At 51.0% G+C, this 23,258-nt stretch overlaps 1 protein-coding gene across 2 annotated transcripts in view; it reads right to left on the minus strand.

Moving 5' to 3' along the window:
• SHC4 (SHC adaptor protein 4) overlaps positions 1-17,797 on the minus strand; it is a 33,400-nt gene extending 15,603 nt beyond the window's left edge. For both annotated transcript variants that reach the window (XM_050903193.1, XM_050903194.1), the window contains exons 1-2: positions 16,629-17,797; positions 6,802-6,872 (exon numbers count right to left, since the gene is read on the minus strand). In XM_050903193.1, coding sequence (XP_050759150.1) covers positions 6,802-6,872; positions 16,629-17,207 — 650 coding nt within the window. In that variant the 5' untranslated portion in view covers positions 17,208-17,797. The remainder of the gene's footprint in view (positions 1-6,801; positions 6,873-16,628) is intronic.
• Between the last annotated feature and the right edge of the window lie 5,461 nt (positions 17,798-23,258).

Here is a 23,258-nt window from a genome sequence, read left to right on the forward strand (position 1 = left end):
CATCAGCTTCACCTAATGAAAATTTGTTTTTTTTAAAAAAAAAATCAATTAACCACAAGAAACTCAAACAACATAATGCCTTCAAATCCTTTTTCTCAGTGTGGTTGATAGGTCTCTTGCTTGGCAGGGAGGATCCCCTCCCTGCCTTAATCCTTCCTATTCAGAGCAGCAGGGACATGCTGAGTGAGCCCCGCCGGGTGCCCTGATTGCCTTTCTGCTGTTTGGGGTTTCTCTTTTTTTTTTTTTTAAAGTGGGGGGGAAAAAAAGGAGGTGTAATTAGCTTCTCCAGTTCTTTTTCAAATCTGAGGTCTCAGTTCATATCTTTCCATCTCTGGCAGGTATTTCCCAAACTAGACGTCCTTTCCAGCCACCCACTATTCTCTACAGGCACCTCTCAGTTAGGGAAGCAGAAGGGTAAGGCATAAAGCACTCACAGTGTTTATTGGTCCATATCAAAGACAGCTAAATCACACACTTAATATAACATAGTGGCACGCTGCGCCTATTTTCCACACTTGAACAAAGAAAATTCTGATATACGCTCAGGCAGGTGACTGGTTTGGACACACAGTGGAGCACCCAACTGCCCTGATCGAGGTTAGCACAGCAGCTGGAAAAAAACCTTTTGCTGGCAGTCACGGGCTTTCCCTGACTGATACTTACTGTTTTGAAGTCAACGGAAAAATGGTCACTTGCTGGGCTGGGATGTGCTTAGCAAGTTTCCTTAACCTTGCCTGGACATCCCAGTCTGAGCCGCAGCCCCCGACCTCTCCAGCTGCCCTGGCCCTCTGCCGCAGGGCTGCCGGGGCGAGCTGCGCCGCCATCCCCCGGTCGCCCTCTCAGGCTTCGGTTCCCATATTGGGTGATTTCATTTTGAGGCTGTAGCCTCAGCCTTTTTCTCACAGCTGAATTCAGACTTGAGTTTTCAAGGGTTGGGATTTTGTTTTGTTCTTAAGGGGAAGGGAATTTGTTTAATTATTTATGTTATTGGATTATTATCCAAAGAGCTAATTAGGAAACGAGCTAGTTAGGAAAGTTTGTCTGTTTTCAGATCCTGGTGCGTGCGTGGGAGGAACACGCCACTGGGCTTCATTTCCTGAGAAAGTTTTGGTTCAGGAGGGCTAAAAAATATCAGGAGACCACACAACGGCGAGAGGCTCCAGCCAGACATGCCCCACGAAGCAGAGGTGCCCCAGTGAGGAGCGTGGTCCCCCCAGGACCCTGCGTCGTGCCCGGGGAGCAGATCAGACTGCAAGTAAAGCCAGCACAGCGCTGGTGAACCGCAGCATCGCTGCTGCCCCCTGCTCAGTGCCCCAGGGACGTTGCTACGCTGATGGGCTACATGCTTAAAGCACTGAAGATCAGTGATGCTACATCAAGTCTTCCTGTCAAGAGAGCATCCTGAGAAATTCAACCTGGAGACTGTCAAATGAATGGAGACCTCACCCATGGCAAAATAATAAAAATGTAATTAATATGTTCTGAGTGAAAACAGCAGGGAAGAAGAGGAGCCTCATCATGGGCTACACAAGATGGGTCAGAAACACAGCCTTTTAAACATTGCCTTTTTTTAGCCTTTTAAAGCAAAGCACTTTCCCCTACACAGCTGAAAACATGCTTTTGAAGCGAATTCCTGATATCCTTCTTGTTTAGCTCCTGTTTTATTTAGCTGTTACCAGTAGAAAGGCCAAAACTAAAAAAAATAAACAGGAGAGCCATCCTGCAGGATGATCTTGCAGATTCCAATAATCAGCTTGGAAAATGAGAGCTCATCTTCTCATTCAATATTAAAGGAAATTAAAATCAGAGCCAAGACATTAAGGCTACTTGGAGCCTTCAAGTCTAGCTCTACCTAGAAAGAAAACCAGATACAGAACAAATTGGAAAAACAGGGAAGTCATCTATTTTGGTGACAAATGAGTTCTCGCACACTTCAGGCAGCCCATGTGGAATAAGGGGTTGTAGGCAAAGTTGCCAGCAATGGACCCCATTCTTGTACAAGCCAGTGTGGTGACTGCCCACTTCACCACGCTCTGAAGCACTTGTCCAGCAAAAAGGAATCAAAAAGTAGGCAAATCATTTCTACTTAATAGTTTCTATTACCTCTCTCTGGTAGGGGAAATCATCTCACAGACATTTCTTGCTGCATACCTCTGGGTAGTTTTCCAGGTGATCTAACAAACCTTCTCAAATATTATTTGAAAGGTGTGAAAAGCAGCAGTTTGGTAACACCTTGCTGCTACAACTGAACACTTCTAACCTTCAGTCATTTCCACGGGGCAGGCAGACCTGAACTAGAAACTGCATCGTACATTAGGAAGAAACGAAACTCTGGATACATCCACGATAAACTGAAATAGGATTTACTGTATCTGTGCTTTCTTCCTGGAAATCTGCTATTAATTCATTCTTACAGCCATTCATTTTCAAACAGTTGCTCGGGCAAGTCTCTGCTTTTAGATCTGCCGGATGGCATATACCTGTGCATAGCCTGCATAGTTAATTGCCTTGTTCCTGGATGAATGTGCAACCTTACGGGTTCTGGCATTTGCTTGTCCGTTTGCTATGTTCCAAACCTGAGGCAGCAGCAGAAAATGTGGCCGTGTTATTCCAGTCATGTTGCTACTTTTTCTTTCTCTCCTACTTGTCATTCATCCCAAAGCAAAACACTTTGAGGTTTTTTTGTTTTTCTTTTAAATCACCCTCAATGAGATAACTCCACTTGTGTACTCTGCAGCAGCTCTTCTCGACCCTGGGAGCCACAGAATGAAATCGGGAGAGCTGTGAGGAATTTAAATTGTTCTTGTAGTTTAAGGCAAAGAAAATCTTGCTCCTCACCTCCTCAGGCATCTTCTGCCATTTGAAGTGGAGTCACTGTCTGTCGGCCCTGCAGTGCCCACACAATTACATAAACTGGTCACTGTTTCATTGACACAGTTTTCACTTTCCACAGTGAATGGAAGAGATTTGGGTCAGCTCTTTTCACCGTCCTGAAAAATATTACTCTGAAGCACTTTGGTCCCCTGGGCTGTCACCAGCAGCAGACCTACCACAGAGGCAGAGGTCCCGCTCCTGGCCCCAGCAGATGCTCATCCATTGCAGGGGGAGTTTCCCAGGGGTTATTCTGCTGGGCACCAGTTCAGTGAGGATCAAGGTTGGCACAGTTCCCTGGGGGCACCTCTGTGGGATCCAGGAGGTGGGATGGGGAAGCAGGACCATCCCTCTTCGATTGGGACACCGAGGCTCCTGAGCACACAGCTGTAGGCAGCTCCCCACCTCCTGAGCTGAGATGCACTGAAGCGGGACAGTGCCACAGCCCCCATGCAGCCGAGTGCTGCAGGAGCTAGTGGCACAGGGAATTCTTGCTTTCTCCCAAAAAAATCTGGTGCAGCCCCCCAGGGCACTGCTCCCTCTGCCCGCTGGGCTAGCAGCCAGCCACCCGGCCGGGCTGCAGCCACTTGGCAAGGGCTCAGCAAGCACTGGGGCGGGAGGGAGTGACAAGGACAGCCCTGGTTTTGGCATCCATAAGCCTTTAGATCAGCTCAGCTGTACAGTCTACAGGTTTTCTCTGGGTCTGCACCTCTGGAGTGAAACCCGCGGCAGACACTCCTCCCTGAGCGTGCACATGTGGGAGAGCGCTGCGCTGGCATTAACAGTGAGCTGCTTTGTTTATTGTTTCCCCAAATGAGAGTAAAAGATGAGAGATGGGCTGATGTAAGCAAGTAAGTATGCTGTTGAAGATTTGCTTTTAAGCATCTAGGGCTCTGCCTACAATATCTAACAGAAAAGAATTGTGTGGCTCAACAAAGTTGAAATTAATCTTCCAAACAAAGTCAGCCTTCTTCCACCAGACCTCCTCAGCAGCACGTTTCAGACGACCTTCGCCCTTCGCTGCCTGACCATTTTCAAGTTTGCAAGTTAATGCCCTGATCTAAGATACAGAATCCCTTTTCCCATAAATGCCCAAATACAATGACTAATAATAAACTTAACAGAAGTAGGAGATGTGTAAGAGGAAAAGAGATGAAGGGCTGGACAAGGGAAGTGCACATCAGGGTCCAGCAAAGGCAAGACCTGCCACAGCACAAGGGCAACAGCCCGAACACGCCTTGTACCAAGAACAGCAAGCACAGCACATTTGTGGGTGACCTTTCAAAAAAATACAAAGCCTCTCAAGAAGAGGACCCTGTTACCCTTATCGTTATTTCTTGGTGTTACTCTTGTCATCTACATGGAGTTTGGGATCACAAATTTCTGCAAAATGGGAGGGATGTCCTAAGAGCATGTGAGTTGGGTCACAGGCAGGCAACAGCAGAGAGCTGGAAGAGAAAACTGCTGCGGCGAAATCTCCTCTGCCAACCTGCTCACCGCACAGACACCGAGGGCCGAGGGTAAAGAGCACCTCAGGGCCTGGCCCTTCCCTTGCTACGTTGCCGTCATTCGGCCTTCCCCGACCCTGTGCCTGGTAAGCGACTGAAAATGCAAGTCCAGCAAGAAACTAGAAAATAAGTCCTCCACGCTCATCTCTTCTGACTCCTCACGGCACTTTGGCAAACACAAATTTGTTGATCTTTCCAACATTCATGCAAGGTAGGTAAATAATCTCTTTAATTTTAGAGATCAGGAGACTAAGAATGCAAATACACATAAAGCAAGGCAGGGAGCAGACATAATTAGAGACCCTTTCTACATCACTTTAAAACAGAATATGCCTCTTTGTTTAGTGAAATGCCATTGGAGTAAAAATATTGTTTACCCCCAGTACAAATAACAGAGATGATTAAAATGGGATCATTTCCAATAACTCCTTGGTTGGTGCATTGTGCATGCCGTCTATAAACTTACTCCCCCGGGAGAACAATAGGGGAGTAATCAATGTTATCTTCGCTCCAGTCAGCTTGTAATCGATCGAACTTTAAAGTTTGCATGCATGAGCTCAGCACTTCAGCATTCGGTTTGCAAACAGTTTAAGTTTTGAATTTCTCATGCACAAAAGAGCCCATTAAGGTCAGCAGTGGCATTTTTTTTAGGTGATGGAAATATTTCCATTGTTAAGTTTTCACATAGCTCTGGTTAACAAAACCTTACTATTTGGGCCAAATTTAAGTTGGCAAGCTCTTGTCACACAGTAATTCATACTCATTATTTTCCAGACAAACCATCCAAAGCTCTGTTTTGTAAGTGTAGCAGCATACATACTGCGTGTCTTGCAAACGGGAGATAACCTCGCTCTTTGGCCGAGGCTGCTGAAGAATGCAGTGGCTCGGTCTGAATGCACCGGGCTGATTGCTTTGGGCTAAATGTATTACATGGCTCTTTTTGATTGGTAAACGACTAGGCTGAGGGAAGTATATTTGTATCTCAGGCACTTCTTCGTATACACATGCAGGAACTGGGTGAGTGCATGCTTATGCTGATTGTAAATGTCAACAACTGCTGATTTTGAATACAAAACAAATTGGGCAGCTTTCGAGTGCGGTATATAGACATTTAAGGACTCAAGTTTTTCAGTTTCTTCCTTTTAGCTGATAAGTCTGGGAGCCAATAGGTAGAAATGTAACAATTATCTCTTCACATTCCTTTCCTTTCTCCAGGATTTCTTTGATACGAACACTTGAGGAAGCAAAAGAGCATCTGTAAATCATCCGCCAGCAGGAAGGAAGAGTTGGGCAGGCGCAGGAAGCCTCAACCACACTCCTGGCATCCTCAGCATGAACCATGCCAGAAAAATAGCTGAGGGGAGGAGGGAACATGTCTAAGGCTGGGCCAAAATACTCTGCACCCACCCACCCCTCCGAAAAGCCTTTGGAGGTGCCGAGATGCCAGGTGGCTGCTGGGGCTGCCCGGCAGAGCGCTAGTCCTGGCTGATGGACCGGGAGTGCATCCCAGCAGCACGCAGTGCTCTGAGCTGGAAACAGGGTGCTTATTTTGAAAACTCAAATACTCCTGCGCTGACAGACTTACAAGAATAAATGTAAAAATAAAACTGGGCTTTTCTGTTCCTGACAGGACATTTCAACAACCCCACAGGTGCATGTATAAATAATCTACACCCAGTGACTGGCAGCAATCTGCAACAGAAGTTGCAAACTTCTCGAAAGACCACAAAATATTTCACGTTTAAACCATATTCAGTTGTATCTGAGAGCAAAATATTCATCTTTTTCTGATTTCCAGCCTGGAAACTTAGGCCTGCAGTACAGTTGGAAATGGCTGTATTTCAACATGTTTTCCTTGTGACTCCGCTTCCAGCTGAGCCTGGCCTTAGTGCAAATGGGGTCAAGCAATGTCATACGTCTGAAAAAAATTCATTAGGTGACCCTGCTAGATTGAAGGACCAATGGCACTTTCTGCATCAGGTGTGAAGCAGCGTGGCAGAGAGGCCCGCGAGCATCCAGGCTCACTGCCTTGGCCACCCACAGCTGTGGCAGCACCAGCAGATTTACCCTGTGTCTTGGGTGAGCTGTGCAGGCAGCGCTGAGCCCGTGTGCATGGCCTGGCTGCTGCCGGTACCCAGCTAGCTGGGGATGTCTGTACCATCGACTGCAGGGGGAGGCTCTCTGCATCCAGAACAAGAACTGGGAGAGAAATTAGGTCTGTGGCTGAAACAATTCATTTTCCAATGCAAATAGCCTATTGTAATGATCAAGTAATTCAAATCATCGCTTGGGAAAAAACAAAACAAAACATGCAAACTCCTATTCAAAATTGTCTCAGAGCTTGGCACGCACCCTTGGCTTTATACAGAAATTAGCACTCGGGCTTTTCATTCTTGGGCTGAATTTGTTTGATACCACCTACCTGGTGACTTGCGTTCGTGTGCCAAAGTCCAGGGACCTCATTGACTGCAGCACTTCAATACAGCCCATGTACTAGGGAAAACAGAGAGACAGAGAGAAAGGAGGACTTTGTTAATATCTAGCACACAGGTAAGCGGAGGATCACAGAAAGAAGCAAATGTGTTTTCAGTCCGCTAAGTATATGCAGAACCACAGTCTAAATGGAAAATCAAATCAGCCATCCTAAAGCTGCTTCCTAAATAGATGTTGTTTTACTGAAAAGTGTAGAGCAGAGCAATAAAGATACCAGTGGCTTCAACAACATAGCACGAAGAAAAGGTAAAGCACTCTGGGGACACAAAATCCAAACATTCCTTTTTTCCAGTTCTGCTTATTCTCACTGATTAGCCTGTGGCACTGAGTTGGGAGGAATACATGAACGTTGGAGGGAAACTCCCCGGGAGCAGAGGGGCTCTGGAAGCCCCACGGGACTGATGCACTCGGAACCCCTGTGCAGAAGAGCTGAATGTCCCTTCAGAGCAGCAGGAGGCATTACTAGGCATGAGGAAAACCACTGGCTCCATGCTGCTGCACATATGATGACAAATAACCTCTGCAGAAGATGAAGGAGGCAGAGTTGCAATTCCAGCTCACAGCAACAGCTCTTAAGAGCCTGCACTATAAACTGACCTGCTTTAAATTAGAGGCTGACTCCCACACTTCTGTTCTATGGGGCAGAGCTGGGGGCTTTTTCTATACTCATTTGGGATTTGCATAGGACTAATTTTCAGAAACATCAAGAATGTGATGGCATGTCAGCCCATAGACTCCTTTGATGTTACGTACAAACCTATGGAACATTTTCATCTCAATGAAGTGTGCTGGGCTAAGTCTATCCACTGAGTTTACCTCTCCCAAAATATATCTTACTAATTCCTTCAGCATTTCTGTTGATATCCGTCTCTCTGCTGTTGAAGGACTCTGACAGCTCCATTTCACAAGACTGGCATAGGTCTGGGTCTGTCAGTTTGCATCCCCTCTTTCACAATGAATTCTCCCAAAGGAAAAAGGGCTTTCGGAAGCATCCTGCAGTGCTCACACAGTGCCTGTGGGCTGCAGCGACAGCCTGCCTGCACAGGCCTCTCCTGCAGAAAGCCAAAGCCTCTGGGACACAGCAGGCAACCTGGAAATCCCAGGCAGGGACATGCACGCTCTGTCCTCTTGTTCTGAATGGACAGAGGAAGCACTCTGGGCAGAGAAAGGTACCGTATTTACCTCCTCTGCCTCACTTTGCCTGTGAATCAATTGTTCTGCTGGGCCATTCAGAGGGGGTTGCATTTAGGTATCTGTTTCAGCTTTGGAGACTTTCAGAAATGAATGTGTGTGTGTTAAAAAGAGAACGTTATATGTGCAGTCAAGCAGGGATTCCACAACAATTGTATTATCGCTATTTTGGTTTCTTTCCAGATAGCAATGTAACCCTTGGGAGAACTCCAGAATTAGGTCAGAGACATGGAAGGACATCAATAAGAATCTGAAGGGTTAGCAGAACTGCTTCCCTAATGAACATTTAATGACTTTGTAAAGGACTCTGAGAGCTATCTTACTTGTTAAAGATATTCCTGCTTAACGGAAACAAAGCAAACGTGGAAAATAGGTCTAGAGCCTCAGCTTGTAGCACAGTGGAGACCTCTGATCCTACGGTATAAGGTCAACCATCCTGTGAGCTGGTTGGCTGCTCCTCTATCCTTGAAAAAACGAAAGATTTAGAGGAGTAGGTGAGTCATATGCTGATAAGTGAGTCCCCATTGCATCCTGAACAGATGCATGGGAAGCTACTCTAAGCAAAGATGAAAAAAATCAATATTAGGTTTTTGCATAAGTGACCCTGAGTGAAGCTGAACTTATCAATGATTCACAAAAGACCTTTTTTTTTTTTTTCTTTAAAAGCCTGAGTAAGGAAGTGCATTAACATGGCACCTCACTGCATCTCTCATGTATTTTAGCTGCCATTGGTTATCTAAACCAGCACAGTCAGTAACAGCTGAACCTTTACATCTCAGTAGGAAGGTACAGAGAACCAGCAAAGCCCTGGGCAGGGGAACACCTCGGGACTGGGGCAGAGGAAGTTGGGGTCACAGAGCTGGGGAGAAGCCCATAGAGCACATAAAAGGACAACAGAATACCAGAAGCCTATTCAAGAAAACAAAAGACACTCTCGGAGGAAGAAAGAATAATTAACAAATAAACAAGGAAAATATTAACCCCTCCATAGCTGAGTCTGACAAGCAGCACGACCAGCGTACGAGAGAAAGGGGAAGGCAGGAGACAAGGGCAATGCCTGTCTCAGAGACTTCTCCTGCGCCCAGACTCCAGTTCAGGTGGTGCCCCTACTCCCCATCCTTTATACCCCGAACAGCAGCACCCACAAAAAGCTAGTGGGCTCATCCAGGGATGCAGGGTCAAGGCCAGCTCCCGCCTTCCTGCTGCAGGGAGGGTTAAGCTAAAGCATCGGCAGGGCAGCAGCCGTGGGTGCCCTCCCGCAGCGCCGGGGGAGAGGAAGCCACAGCAGCACACAGCCCTTGCCCCAGCCCAAGCTGTCCGGCAGGTGTTTTTGTAACATGGCGATAGCCATATCGAGAGTTCAAAGGCGGTGTCCAAAGAAGGGGGTTCATCTTCCGAAGCCCCACAAAGAGGAGCACGGCTCAGCTTCACTGAGCTGCTAGGGAAAGCTGCGGGAAGCTGGACACAGGCACAAGGGTACTGTAACCAGCCCGGGGCAACAAGCACAGATACAACTGCAGAATTCAGCTACCTATAGACAAATAAAATGCCAACACTGAAACAAGCTGAGCGCTAAAGACTTGACATTGCCAATGAAAGCGGATGCTGAACCCACTGATCTGTCAGCAGCAGGATGGAGAGCTCTTGCCAGGACAAGCAACAGCTCTGGAGAGGGAAAGGAGAGTCTCACTGGCCCCTGCTGGAAAGGGAATGGCTCCTCTAACAGCGATGTGCACAAAGCTGTCCCTTGTCTCCCCGCAAAGGGCTGGGGAGAGCACCAGCACCGGGGTCTGAACACTGCTTCGTCTCTTGGTGTTTGAATCTGGACGGTGATCTGGGGCTGGCTGCTGTTTCCCCACACCGCCAGGATGGCGGGGAGGTGGGGGGGAGAGAAGGGTGGTTACTGAAGATGCACACATCTTTTCACATCTATTTACAAAAGATGATGGAGAGTGACTGCAAACAGGCTGAGGGACTGTGTGGGAGGAGATGTGAAGGCACTAGGCAGGCCTCGCGTGAATAAGCTTTTCAGGCACCCTCTAATCCAGACCCACGTCTCATTTCATTCCCTGCCATAACGCAGTTAGTGGCTCCAGCTCCAGCCTGAATGACAGCCAGTGATTCACCCACAGGAATGATACAGGGAGCAGCACATGGAGCTCCTACTTAAACAATACAGCTGCAGCCTTGCAATTTTACCTATTAGTTAACAGGCATTAATTCATGTGTAATGCCAAGAGCAGCTCCTATAGACCCCATGGCCAACTAACAAAAAATCCAAGCAACAGGATTTGCTCACAGAGGCAGTCAGGTAACATGCTGCTGCTGCTAAACAGCCTCTGTCCAAACATATGTGAGCGTAGGTTCAAATTCCCTAAAAACATAACTCAGCTGCCTGGGCAGAAACCAGCCACAAGCAGCAGTGCTGTGTGTGCACATGAGCACGGCAGGGATCCGACTCCCATGCAAGCATTTCTTTTCCCAGCACTGCTTTAACAAGGCGCTTTTGAAGTGAGGGGAAAACCATTTCTGAGCTTCCCACCACCCTCTTTCCTTGCAGGCAAGGGCTGCCTGGGGTGGCTGCTGCCCGGTGGGGGGGCCACGGCTCTCTGCCATGCAGGGCAGGTGGCTGCAGAGCAGCAGGAGAGTTTTGCTTTGATTTGCTTGAGTAACTCACCTCTAGCTTGCGATGGATCCGGCGGCAAGGGCGAATGGGCAGAAGCGAGCAGCAGCCACCGGCACATGGCAGGACGATGGCACTAGAGTTATAAGGAGACAGGCCTCTGCCTTTTATGCCAAGGAAAAATGACTTTTGCCCGTAACAGCCGCAGTGCTGCCCTCCCTGTGGCCGGCTGCCAGGCTTGGGGGGACACTCTCATGAGTTGCAACACCTGATGTGAGATCCCCCAGCTTTCACCCTGGCAGGAAGGTGAAGCGCTGGCCTCCCTCCACAGACAATGCTGGGAGCCAGCCAGGGATGCGGGGAAGGAGCAATGCACAGATCACTGTAGTTTTGGTGGGGAAGTTTTCTCAGCCCTTCCTTAGATGCTGCCTGTGGTGGCTTTGGGGTTGAAAAGCCACTGTGTCCACTGGAAAGCAGAGACCACTGCAGCTACCCTGGCACCAGCACTGCGTTGTGTCAGCTCACAGGTTGCACCACGCTGCTGACCAGCCAGTCAGCTCAGCTGCTCATCCTGCAACACACAGCAGCGTTTTACTGGGCTGGGGTCAGTGCTATGTAACACTGTTAGCAGCCACCAGTCAGGCTGCTAATGAAGAGCTTTGGCCCAGGTTTGCACCCTGCAGGAGATTCGACCAACTTGTTCCTCAGCCTGAACCGTGCCGGCTTCCTCCAGCAAACACCAACCCCTTCCAGAGCCGAAAGCAAAGCCGGCACAGCCTCTCTCACGTTCCCACCAAGGGGAGCAGGGAGGCGAAGGCAGCCCACGGCAGCAGTCGCGCACCACTGCAGGCGTGGGTATCCCTAGGGCACCTGCAAGAGAGCACAAAACCCGGGCAGAATGGGCTGGAAAACAGACTGGACACCTTCAAGGAAGAAAAAAGCCCATTAAAGACCATTAAGCACACAGAAAACCTCACTAGTGGTTTGTCAGTGCCAGCCTAACTCTCCTCATGTACTTGCCCTGCTCTCGTCTTCCTCCCTGTAGCAGCAGCAGTGCAGGCAGACGGACAGGCCCTTGGTCTGTCCCGCTCCTCCTGCCCACACAGCACAGCCTCTTCCCTAAGGGGCACCGAGCTGTGGCTTTTTGTGATGAAGAACGGCTTTTGATAAATGGAAATTTTCCTGGGAAAGTTTGACCCTTTCATTCACAGGTTTTCAATTTTTAAATACATTTTGAGAAAAAACCAGGGAAAAGTTTGTAAATATAAAGACAGACACACATTTTCCTTTTCTTTTTAGTTTTGTGCTGAAAAACCACTTTCCGCAGCACTGCTACTCAGGCCAGGGCTCCAACAGAATTGGTTCAAAACTGCCCTGTCCCTGTGCTCCCAGCCGTGACAAAGCAAACGGCCTAAAAATGTGTGGGTTTCTGTTAAGAAGCAATTACCCAGAGAAGCATGTGGGCCTTGGAGGCGGTGCTGGCTGCAGAGAGGCACAGCCCCATGGGACAAGGCGTGCACCGGTGGGTGCTGCGGGGCTGCCACACACCCCGTCCCCCTGAGCCCGGCGGAGCAAGCGCTGCCCCAGCACCCTACAGCCCCGAGCCCCCGGCTCATGATTCACAGCTGCAGCTCTGAAGCTGTGAATCACCAGAGCCCATCTCCTTCCTCTGAGAGCCCCGGCTGTACATACGCCTGTAGTTATTTATTTACGATGGGCGAAGCAGAGCAGCTCTCCGGGTGCAGTGTCAGGGTGCCGCGCGCCAGGGAAGTGGCTGCAGCTGAAATACCACAATTATTTCCTTGCCCTGAGCACGGGAGAGGCGCTGGCAGCTCCTTGGGACCGGGAAAGGGCTGCCCTGAACCCCCTCTCCCCACACAGAGGCAGGGAGCAGCTGCGGCAGGCTGACCTGTCGCACCCTCCATGGACAATAGCAGGACTGCGCAGGGGACGGGTGCCCATGTGCACTCTTTCAGGGCGTACTTCACGCTGTTCTGAACTCCTATGTTAGAAGTAGTCAGGCTCCTTTTACTCTAGAGATAAGTATATTGATTTTATATATATATGATGGCATATATGCATATATATATGTGCCATCAAACTGCTAGCAGAGGATCAACCTGTATATTAGTAAAACTCCTTTAAGACAAAGGATGCTGCAAACCACCTGTACCATATTACTTCATTATAATACCATTATACTTTAAAATATCTGGCATAGCATCTCCTTTCCATATTTTAGTTAAATAGCACATTTTTAAACCAATCTGAACATCATCTCTCAAAGACTTGTGCATTATTGATTTAAGCTCAGCCACAGAGCCTTACTCCATGTTAGGTCCAGTAACACCATCCTGCTGATTCTCACTGGTCTCAGAGGGGCCACTGGTGCAGGATAGTGCTGAGAGTCAGGTCTTCTCCTCCTGCTCAGGAGCAGCCACGTCCCCGGCACTCCCCAAGGAGCAAGAGCAAGGACGGCAAGTGCCTCTTGGAATATTCCTCAGGCTCGACACAGCCATAATGAACACCAGCGGGAGACACGACTGCCGTGGCCACTATGGGCACCGTTTAGAGCCAACCTCAGCTCCAGATGGGCAGCATTGTGGGAAGGCATGTAACAGGCAGAACGTGAACAAGGACGAGGTAAATATCCATCTTGTAAACCCCGCAGCAAACTGCGTACAAAGTGTTTTGAAAGATAACACTGTGGGAATCAGAGCTGTCCGGGGTCCTATTAAAATATTAATATTTGGGCTCTTTGTTATTCACACAAGCATCTTGGGGGAACAGGTGCTGTTACGGGTCCCGGCTTCCTCACCGGAGCCCAGGTGACACACAGCCGTGACACAGGTGCCCTGTCACCACCAGTCAGGCACAGCCGCAGCTGCCTCCCAGGGAGACGCAATGAGCCTGGCATCACCTCTTCTTAAACCAATCCCAGAAAGACAATTTCTGCCTCACTCCAGTCTGTAGGGGACAGCTTCTGCCCTAAGGCATTTCATACTTCATTATATTATTGCCTTTCTAAAATAACTGTGGATCCTCTCCACATGAGTGCCAAATCCTCTTCAGACTCCGATTAAGCTTTTAAAGCCAAAGATCTCTGGCAGCAGCAGTCCCCATAACATAGACCTGACCTTCCTCCTAAAATGGTGTCTGGAGACATCCCAACAAACCCATACCCTAACAGGGCACGAGAAGCTGCATGGGGACAGCGGGTGTCTCCAAATGCCACAGGAGGGAAGGCAAGGGCCAAGGCGAGGGGGTAAGGATTGGGAGGATTGGGTAAGGATTGGGGTAAGGATTGGGAGCTGCTCCCACGGCTGCCCGGCGCCTCAGCCTCTCGGCCCCGCTTTGCCTCCAGGTGAGGCCATCCCTCTGCACCGCACTCCTGCCACACTGCAGTCCTGCACCCCTGGCTGCTTCCCAGCCCGTCTGAGGCTTCATCGCCAGCTCCCGGAGAAGCCTCGTGGTCCCTGGGGAAATGAGCACCTTGCCCGTGCCCTGATGCTGAAGCCCCAAAATCCCCAGGCTGCTTATTTACCGACCTGCTTGTTATTAAAGGGGCTGGTTGAAAAGAACACCAAGAGTTTGGCCAGGACACGTCAGCAATGCTCTTGCAGCTCTCCTGGGGCTGGCTCCTGCAGGCCCACGGCCACAGGAGCAACAGTAGCGGGAAGATGCAGGAAAGATGCAGGGAAATAACATTTCCCTGTTGTGTTGGAAGGCTCCCGCCAGTGACCCCCCCTTCAGAGTGGGGGGGGTGTGACATGAAATGGTGTGACTTCCAGAAAGACCTGCAGAAAACCATACTGGAAATACAACCTGGGGAGCAGCAGGAGGGGACAAGCCCTTCCCCACTTCACACAACCTTCCCGTCAAGTCCTTCTCTTTTTTTGCTCTTTCTTCTGCCTTTCTCGCTCATGTGCTCCCCAGTGGGTGACACCTCGGTGCCTCTGCTCTCGGCCCTGGGCCACAACAGAAACCCGGGAAATTCCCCCTGCGCTTCATCGTCTCCTCCCCATGTCAGAAACTGAATTCTTTAAGTGTGCCTCTGGCATTAGCATTTCAGTATTTGAATCTCTATAGGGACCTCAAAGCCTTAATCATGAGCTCCACTGAATCGGGCACTGCTCAAACCGCAGCACACGAGGCAGATCCTGCACAGCGGGCGCTGGGCATCACGACGCCATCTGCCAGCGCAGGCCTTTCTGCGGGCTGGCCGAAAGCGTAGCACCTGGAGCTGCGGTGGCCCTTGCACTGTCACTGTAGTCACACCCTACACGCTCATTCATCTATTTTAGCAGCTTGCTGGTGTCAAAACCTCAACTGCTCACATTAATACTAGAATTTAAAGAAAAGTAAACATAAAAGGACACATATCGGCACGATGAAATAGCGCATCCCCTCCCTCCACCTGCTGCACCCCAGGTGAATGTCCCGGGGCCTCCTGCGGCTCCGTTCACAGCGGCTGGTGCCGTGCTGGGACATTGTCACCGTTCACCCAATGTCCCATCAAACCCACTGTGCTACCGCTGCTGAACGCCAGGCAGGCATCTCATTCCTGCCTGGGGAAAGGTGAACACAGCTATTTCTCCATGTTGCTCTTCTCCCCTCTGACTTGCCTGCCCTCCTGCTGCATTTGGAAAGGGATTGATTGATTTTTCTTGGCCTTGCACCTTTCTTTAGACCTTCCTGCTTGCGAAACATCACACGGGAGACACAAATTTCGCATGGCTTATAGCTTTTTTACTCCTTCTGGCACATTTTCATACCTCCTGTAAACCAAACTGAGAGCTTACACACACACGCACTCTCTTAGCACCCTGCCTGCAACCCACCAGGAGGAATAGATGCTGGTTAATAACTCCTTGTACAGCTTGCTCCTGCGGTCCCCCTTGCACGTCAGGGACAGGCATGAGGGCTGTGAGAGCTACAGAAGCCCTTGGTCAGCCCAGCCGTTACGTGAGTATTTCTGAAGCACGTTTATACCGCTTTCTCTGCCGTTTCCCCATAGTCTGCAATGGCTCCCTCCATGCAAGCAGCAGGCAGTTTTCGCCTGGGAGTGCTTTTGACAGATGAAACGTAAGCACTAAAATGTGGAGGGTCAGAGGTTCAGAGCGTAGAGAAGGAAGCAATGGCTAGTAAACAGCGAGGTCTGGCCACAGAAATATGAAGTCCAGAAAGGAAAAGAAAATTAGAAAGCTTCCAGGTGTGGCAAGGGTGGAGGGAGGAAAAGCATAGAGCCCAGGAGGCACGGTCTCCTCTCAGACACCGACTGCTAATTAGAAGATGATACCCACCAACCCCGGTCCACAACATGAAAAATATCCAGAAAGGCTATTTCAAGGTGTCTTCTGAAGAACTAGGCAGGCCTAGAACTTTTCTATACATCATCATTACCAAGAAAATCAAACACAGCCCTATAGCATCAAAGAAGGAGGGCGGCTTTTGCATCCTGCCTGCTCACCTCCCAGGGCAGGAGGAGCAGCAGAGAGGTGCTCCGGGCAGCAGCAACGGTCCCAGCACCTCTCCCACACCCTCTCTGACAAATACATCAGCGGTATGGGCCAGCATGCTCCTAGTGCCCGGGAGCTGCTCTGCGAGGGATGGGAACCCCTTTTCGTGGGCCTCCTTCTCCCTCCAACATGCATTTCAGGCCAGAGCAACCCCTGTTTGAATTGCAGCTCAGCTGCACTGCTCAGAGAGTCTAAAGATAGTCTTTTGGAAATGGATGTTGTGTTACCTCTGGGAGTGGCTATGGTCCTTTTAACTCCCGCAGTTCGACACCACAGCCCTACATAGGTCAGGAGACAGGAAATATACGCGAGAAGTCAGCGGTCTGGGGCACTGACTCCAGGAGTGGGAACACGGAGGTCACCCTGCAGCCACCTGAGCAGTTTGGTTTGTCAGTGAAAGGAAACCCTGTGAGAAGTACTCACCCGCACGCCGTAGGTCGTTCCCGGCTCCCCCACGCTTTCACCGCTCTCCGCGAGGCTCCTGTCCTGCCTGCCCACAGGAGCGGCCTCCTCAGCTCCCCGCACGGCGCAGTCGCCCGCCGGCTTTGGGGTTAGGGCCAGCTTGTCCAGGTCAGGCTGTGGATAAGAGGCCGAGAGGCAGCTGATCTCAGGCGAGGCTGGGCTGCTCGGGATGGTAACGCACTCCGTGAGTTTAATTCGTGGCACCTCTTTCATTCCCAGACAGAAGCTTTTCAGCCCCGGCAGATTTGACGGGTTGGCAAGTTTAATGTTAGCCATCCGGGGGATCAGCGTGCACAGGGTGGTGCAGGTGTCCTGTGGCCCCAAGGAGACATCTTCTGTCAGTAAATTAGGTGTTGAAGAATGGGAAGAGGAAGAAGAACCTTTGGTATTTAAAGACGTATTTTGCGTACCTTCATCTAGGGATGTTATCGAATCATTCCTGAATCGGCTGTACTTAGCCCTGTGCAGCATTCCTGGATGTCTGAATAACCCTACATACAGGACGTGTCCACCGAGGCTCTGCTGGCTGCGTTCTCTCATAGCCTTGGCAGTTCTGTAACTGGATACTCTTGCATAAATTGGCTCTTGTAGATAAATTACATGGAAATCAAGCAAGTCAAACAATTTTAAAAACAGAAACCTATTGGATATTTTTGCTGACTCCCTCTTGAGTGGTTTATTTTCCTCAATAGACAAGGCTTAAAACTGCATGGACATCTGGTATTTTGTAAGCAGTAATAAAAGCAGCGTACAGGAAAGCACATCAGTGGTACAGCAGCTTAAGCTGAAGAGCCGCTATCCAAACCTGCCTTCATTCCTGCCTCAAGCCAGGCACTAAATCCCACCTAGCTCCGAAGACTCACAGTTGTAGCATCGTTAATCGCAGAGTCCTGGCTGCAGCGAAAGCTCAAGCGTATTCCACGGAAAGCAAAGCAAGAGAGCTACAAGCTCAAACACGTTTTCATGCCGGCATGAAGCCCGTAAGGTGCCCAGCTCTCTGCGTTTCCATCGTCGGCTGCCCCAAAGGCGAAGAGCATCCCTGCGCTGCAACGCTCCCGCCCCGCGGTCAGGCACAGAACCAGTATTTTAAGGAAAACATTGACCAGCGCCAGCAGCTCTCGGCGTCAGTCTCGCTAATTCTTGCTGGAAAGTCCTTCAGCACCATAATCCAGAAACAACTGAATCGTCCTGCGCCTCCGGCGCTGCTTCCCGCAGAGCCGCAGAGCCGCGGGGCAGCAGCTCCGCAGCGCCCGAGCCGCCCCCGCCGCGCCGGGCCCCGCCGCAGCCCCGGCTGCCGCCGCCGCCGCCGCCGCTTTTATGAATGAAGTTTTTGTGAATGAGGCGCGGCGCGTGCAGGCGGGCAGCGCCGTGAATGGCGCTCGGCGGGCGGCCGCGGCCCGGCGGCCTCCGGGGTGCGCCTCGCAGCCAATCGCCGCCCGCCGCCGGCTCACGCGCCCTCAGCGCGCGGGGAGCGGGGCGGGGGGGGGGGGGGGAAGACGGGGCGCGGGGGCGGGCGGGACCTGCGGACGGTGGCGAAGGGCCCCTGTGTGCGGCATGTCCCGGCCCCGGCCCCGGCCCCGGCCGTTCCTCCTTCGCCGGCGGCACAGGCAGAGCCAAGGGCTGGGGCTCAGCCGGAGCCGGGGCTGCGGTGCCCCCGGGCTGCCCACCCGGCACCAAGGCAAGGACAGGCTTGTCCCAGCGCCCCCCGCTCTGCAGCTCGGCTCCAGCCACCGGCCCCGCTGGGGAAGGCCCGTCTCCGGCATTGCGTGTACCTCAGGCAGCAAAAGAAGCGAGCCGGGTTTATTTTACTCCCTGAAAATGAGCGAGCCGGGTTGATTTTACCTCCTGAAAATATCTGGGCCCTCAGCACGAGTTACCTCGGCTCCGCGTGGGGCTTCGACGCCTCGGGCAGCGTGGTGGGGAGAGAAATGCAGCACCGCAGGGGTCAGGCCAGGAGGGGAAAACCAGCACAACGGCCACAGTTCCTTCCGTTAGCTGAGGTCTTTGCTCTCGCTAGATTTTCAATATTGAGTTCACCTTCCTCATGCTCACGGTGATACTGGCCTCATTCTCTGCTTGCGTTCAGTGCTGTACGTCAGCTGCTGGTGGATGAGGAGAGGCCGTGCTGCCCACTGCCCTGCCTGTGATGGACAGAAAATCACGGGCAGAGAGCTGGAGAGACAGAGAGCGCTCAACACAGCCATTGCATTTTTTTTCTCTTGTATGAAAGCTGATATTAATCCTAAAAGATGCAGTAGTTGCTACAATAAAGTAGGGAAAACCCCCAGTCCAGACTCTGCTAGTGAAATATGGCTCAAAGAGGAAGCGGCTGCTTTTGAATCAGCCCGTTTGGGGGAGGATGGCCGAGACTGCTCGCAAAATCAAACCCAAAGGCAAAACCTGGACTAGCCACGAGTTAGAAAGAGTGACTAATTTCTCACGAAGCTTTAATGATGGCTTTGAGCACAAAAGGATAGAAAACGTTCAGAAGTGATTAGCAGCACTATTGATTGTACATAAAGCACGGAAACTCTCTTAGCATGAATGTTTTTCTTTCTTAACTCTTTCATTTTGACGCCACACTAGAACATGTCAACACAGCTGGAAGAAACCACTGGGGTGGAGAGGCCACGGTGCCCTCACTGGCGAGGAGGAGGGACTGGAGGGGGGTGCGAGCTGCTCTTGCCATGAAGGGGACAATGAGGACCAGCATTCAGGGAGATGATGATGCCCCAGGCTCCTGCCTCAGAGGACCTCCCAGATTTCTCTTTTTACTGCCATGAAAAACATGCAACCAGACAAACCAAATCTCTTCTTGCGAGGTCAGCCTTACCATCCTTCCCACCTTTTCTCTGAGCACACAGCGAGGGTCTTCCTGCCTTACAGCAGCCCCTCAGCGTAGATGATGGCACCAGGAAAGGGTGGCTTGGTGACCAGGACGCTCCCCCATGCCTTAGCTCAGGTAGAGACTAGTTCATGGCCATGGGCTGCCTCTGGCCCGTGCTGGTCCTCATCTCCTGAGCCCTTCTGCCAGCTGCTCCTTCCTCAGGAGGCAATTTGAGCCTTTCTTACCTGTGTGAGTGAGAAAAGGGGCAGGCGGGGTCCCTGCTGGCCCTGCAGGAGATGCAATCCCCACCGTGTCCTACTGCAGCTACCAGAGCTGGCAGGTGAAAAGGGTTAACGGGACTGGCTTTAAACCTGTGTGGTGAAAGGGGCCGTTTTCAAGAAAAAGAAACAACAACGCAACAGCCTGTCCTTCGCTCATTACCCAAGAGCTGTGTCTCCAGCCCTGCATGGCACCAGCACCTGCTGCCCCATGGCTTAAGCGTTGTTGCCCTCCTCGAGTACCAGGGGGGCTCGAGAGGGCTTCCCCAGAGGGGCGAGGGAGGCTGGTACATTAACCGGCACTTCTCGGCTCACAGGCACCAGCGAGCGTGATTACAGTGTGGGAGGTGAAGAATAGCTGGTGTTTTACAGCAAGTTCCAGAGAAAAATGCAATTGTGACAAGCTCCGTTTTCAGCAGCGATCAAGAAATACAAGCTCGAGAGCAGAACCCAGCAAAAAGCGGCATTGTCCAAGGAATAGTAGCCATTGTGGGGAGGGGGAGGAGGGAAAAGAAAAATGTCATGCCTTTGTAAATTAAAAAGCTTTTTTCTCAAGGCTAAAAACAAGATTTCTGTTTAAGATACTGGGAAATCGTCCTCTAACCAGCACAGAGAACAAAGCTCCTTTAAGCACTGGCAAAACTGAGCCTACAGCCTTGTGTGCCGCCTAAAAGGAGCCTGTGTTTCTTTCTCACAGCTCGAGTTCCTGGTTGCCCGCAGTGCTCGGGGCCCAGGGAGCTGCCCCAGCTCACTGCCCACGCACCCGCCGCTGCCCCAGCAAGACACAGAGAAAAGTCATTTTGCCCCTCACATGGCTGCTGACATTGCGACGGTGCGTGCTGCCGAAGGGCTGTACCGTGCATGTTTTCTCAGGCGACATGGGAATGCCCTTCTGGTGCACAGTTACAAGCTGAGACCTCTCTCGGTCGCTATGTTACCAGTCCCATCACACCCAAACCCTCCATCACACCCTTGTTTACAGCCCCGAACAGTCTCTCAGCCTCAAATATGCTGCATGAAAAACCGATGTGAGCAGCCCCGAGTCACGTATTGTCACAGGGGACAGGAGCTTTGGCAGGTGTAACCACATTGACGAGGCAGCACCATTACATAGGAGCGGGAGCAAGCAGTTAACCAGCTACAGCCACCTCTAACACCCCTCCAGAAGACCTGCAGAGAAGGAGGCAAGCTAGCAGCAGCCACGTCTCACCAGCAGCATCACCGCAGGGAGCCTTTGTGGCAGGAAGGAGCAGTGCCAGCCCGGAGCCCCAGGAGCCTCCCGGCACCCTTGGGAGTGATGGAATTTCTAATTTGGGGCTGCGCGATCACAGCTCTAGCAGGCAGTTAACGCCGCCATGCCACCCTCTCTTTGCAGCACAGGGGCCAGGCAAGGCAGATGCCGGGCCACGCGCTCGTGGTGCTCGCTGGCGACAGGGAGGTCAAGGTGAATTGGGGACCAATGTAGACGAGAGCAGCTAGCTCAGCAGTCTCGCACTGGGAGTGTGTGTGGGCAGCGCAGGGAGCAAAGCTGTCGCCCACCCGCAGAGCACACCCGAAAAGCAGTTGCACTCTTGCAGAAGCCCGGAGGAAGCTGTTACATACTTATTGCAACCGCCATGACAGAGCTCGGTGTTTCTGTTAGAACACGGAGTAAATGGGGGATTTTTTTTTCCTGTATAAATAGCAATAGCAGAGTTAATTTATGCTAAGGTGCACCAAGCTGATCCGCCTTCCTTCCTCATTGACATGCCTGGCTGACGCTGGCAGAAATCAGCAAAGTGTTACAGAATGGCAGGAAAACCCCGTAACCAGCAACGTGGTGGCAGGTACCTTTGGGAAGCCCTGGAGCACGCTTATTTGCACTAGCAAGTGTCACGCACAGCCACTGTTTCATTTCAATCGAGAGAAATTTATTTTCCCACATATTTTTATCTGTTTTATCTCCTATAGGTACCTTTCCCTTATTCTGAATGAGTTAAAACCAGGTGTATTTGACAACTGCAGCCCACCTCCTACTTTTCAGAAGAGTCAGAGGGGGTTTGCATGGGCTGAAGACACAAAGCGGAGAGCTAATGGGTTTGAGGAGGACAAAGGCACGGCCCTGGATACAAAAGCAGAGTCAGAGATTAGACTATCACTGTTTTTCTCCTGTTCTAGCTCTGAAGGACCCAACAGTGCTAATCCCAGAAAACATGTCCTAGGGTGACTTATAGACAAGTTGCGATTTTCTTTCTCGGGCACCATGCTGTGTTTTGCTCGGCCCAGTTTAACCACTCACAGCAGCGTTGCTTTGTCCAAAACTGCAGCTACAAGACAGCAGAACCATGCTGGGATAAGACAGCAGAAAGCAGCGCTGCTCCGCCTGGGCGAAGGGCGCATCCTTGCAGCTGAGCGTGTGAGTGGAAGGACCCAACATGGCATGCAACAGGGCTTAGCTGGACGTGCTTCATGCCCTTCCTTTTCACCTCCTCTTTACCTGGCAACACCACCACCTCCTCCTTCAAACACTGCTGGGCTTTACCTTTTCCACCAGGACAACCCCATAGCACAGGGGAAGAGCAACGAGCTGGAAACACCTGTGCAAGGGCCCAAAATTCAGAGCCTGAAGGTTGCTCAACAGCCAGCACAAAGCCAGTCCTTGTAGCTCTGAGGGAAAGCAGTCATCAAAGATAAACCCCACATGCCCCAGGCCATTGACAGCGCTTGAAGAGGTGAGAGCTGAACACTGGAGGAGAGCAGAGTGTGGGGGACCCATGCCACAGCTGTCCCATCTGCGAGGTGGATGATGCCAGCCTCTGCAGGCTCAACAAGGATGTACCAAACGCATCAGAGCTAGTCAGAGCTGCTACAAGCCATCAGAAAACAACATACTGCTCTAACCACTGCTTTCTGAAAGGAGATCTGCATGCTAAGAGCCCAAAGATACGTTCAGCAGCACTTGCTGGCCTGCCTCAGCACTGCTTGCAAGGAGGCAGAGTGGCCATGGGCAAAACCCGGCATCATCCCATGTCTGTTGTACCACAAAGTGCTGAAAGCAACAGCAGATTAAGCATCGAGTGCCTGGCTCCGGCTTTGAGCGCAGCCCCGCAGCAGGAGGGATACAAAGACAAATTTCAGCCTAAAGTAGCCTAAAGCTTCATCTCTGCAGAATTACCCACCACATGAAAGAAGTTTCAGCAACAGCACCATAAAACTACTGTCAGCTCAAAAGGAAGTTGGAAGCAGTCATGCTTTAGTGGCATCACAGGGCTTGGTATCCGTGCGGTAGCAGGCAGGGAACATCCTTTCCTGCAATTCAGCTTAAAGCTGTATTTTTGTAGGGCCATCGACTAGCACATATTTGAAAAAAAAAAATCCCACAACACAGTTGAACTTCTCCCCGTGTCTCCTTAGCTGTGTAGAGGAGACCCAAGGAAACACTGAAGGATGTACCCTCACTCAGCGTCTCCCGCTTCCATCCTTAGATGGTTGCCTTTAACTTGGCTG

The sequence above is a fragment of the Gymnogyps californianus genome, chromosome 11, assembly GCF_018139145.2.
Source record: "Gymnogyps californianus isolate 813 chromosome 11, ASM1813914v2, whole genome shotgun sequence".
Lineage (NCBI taxonomy): Eukaryota > Metazoa > Chordata > Aves > Accipitriformes > Cathartidae > Gymnogyps > Gymnogyps californianus.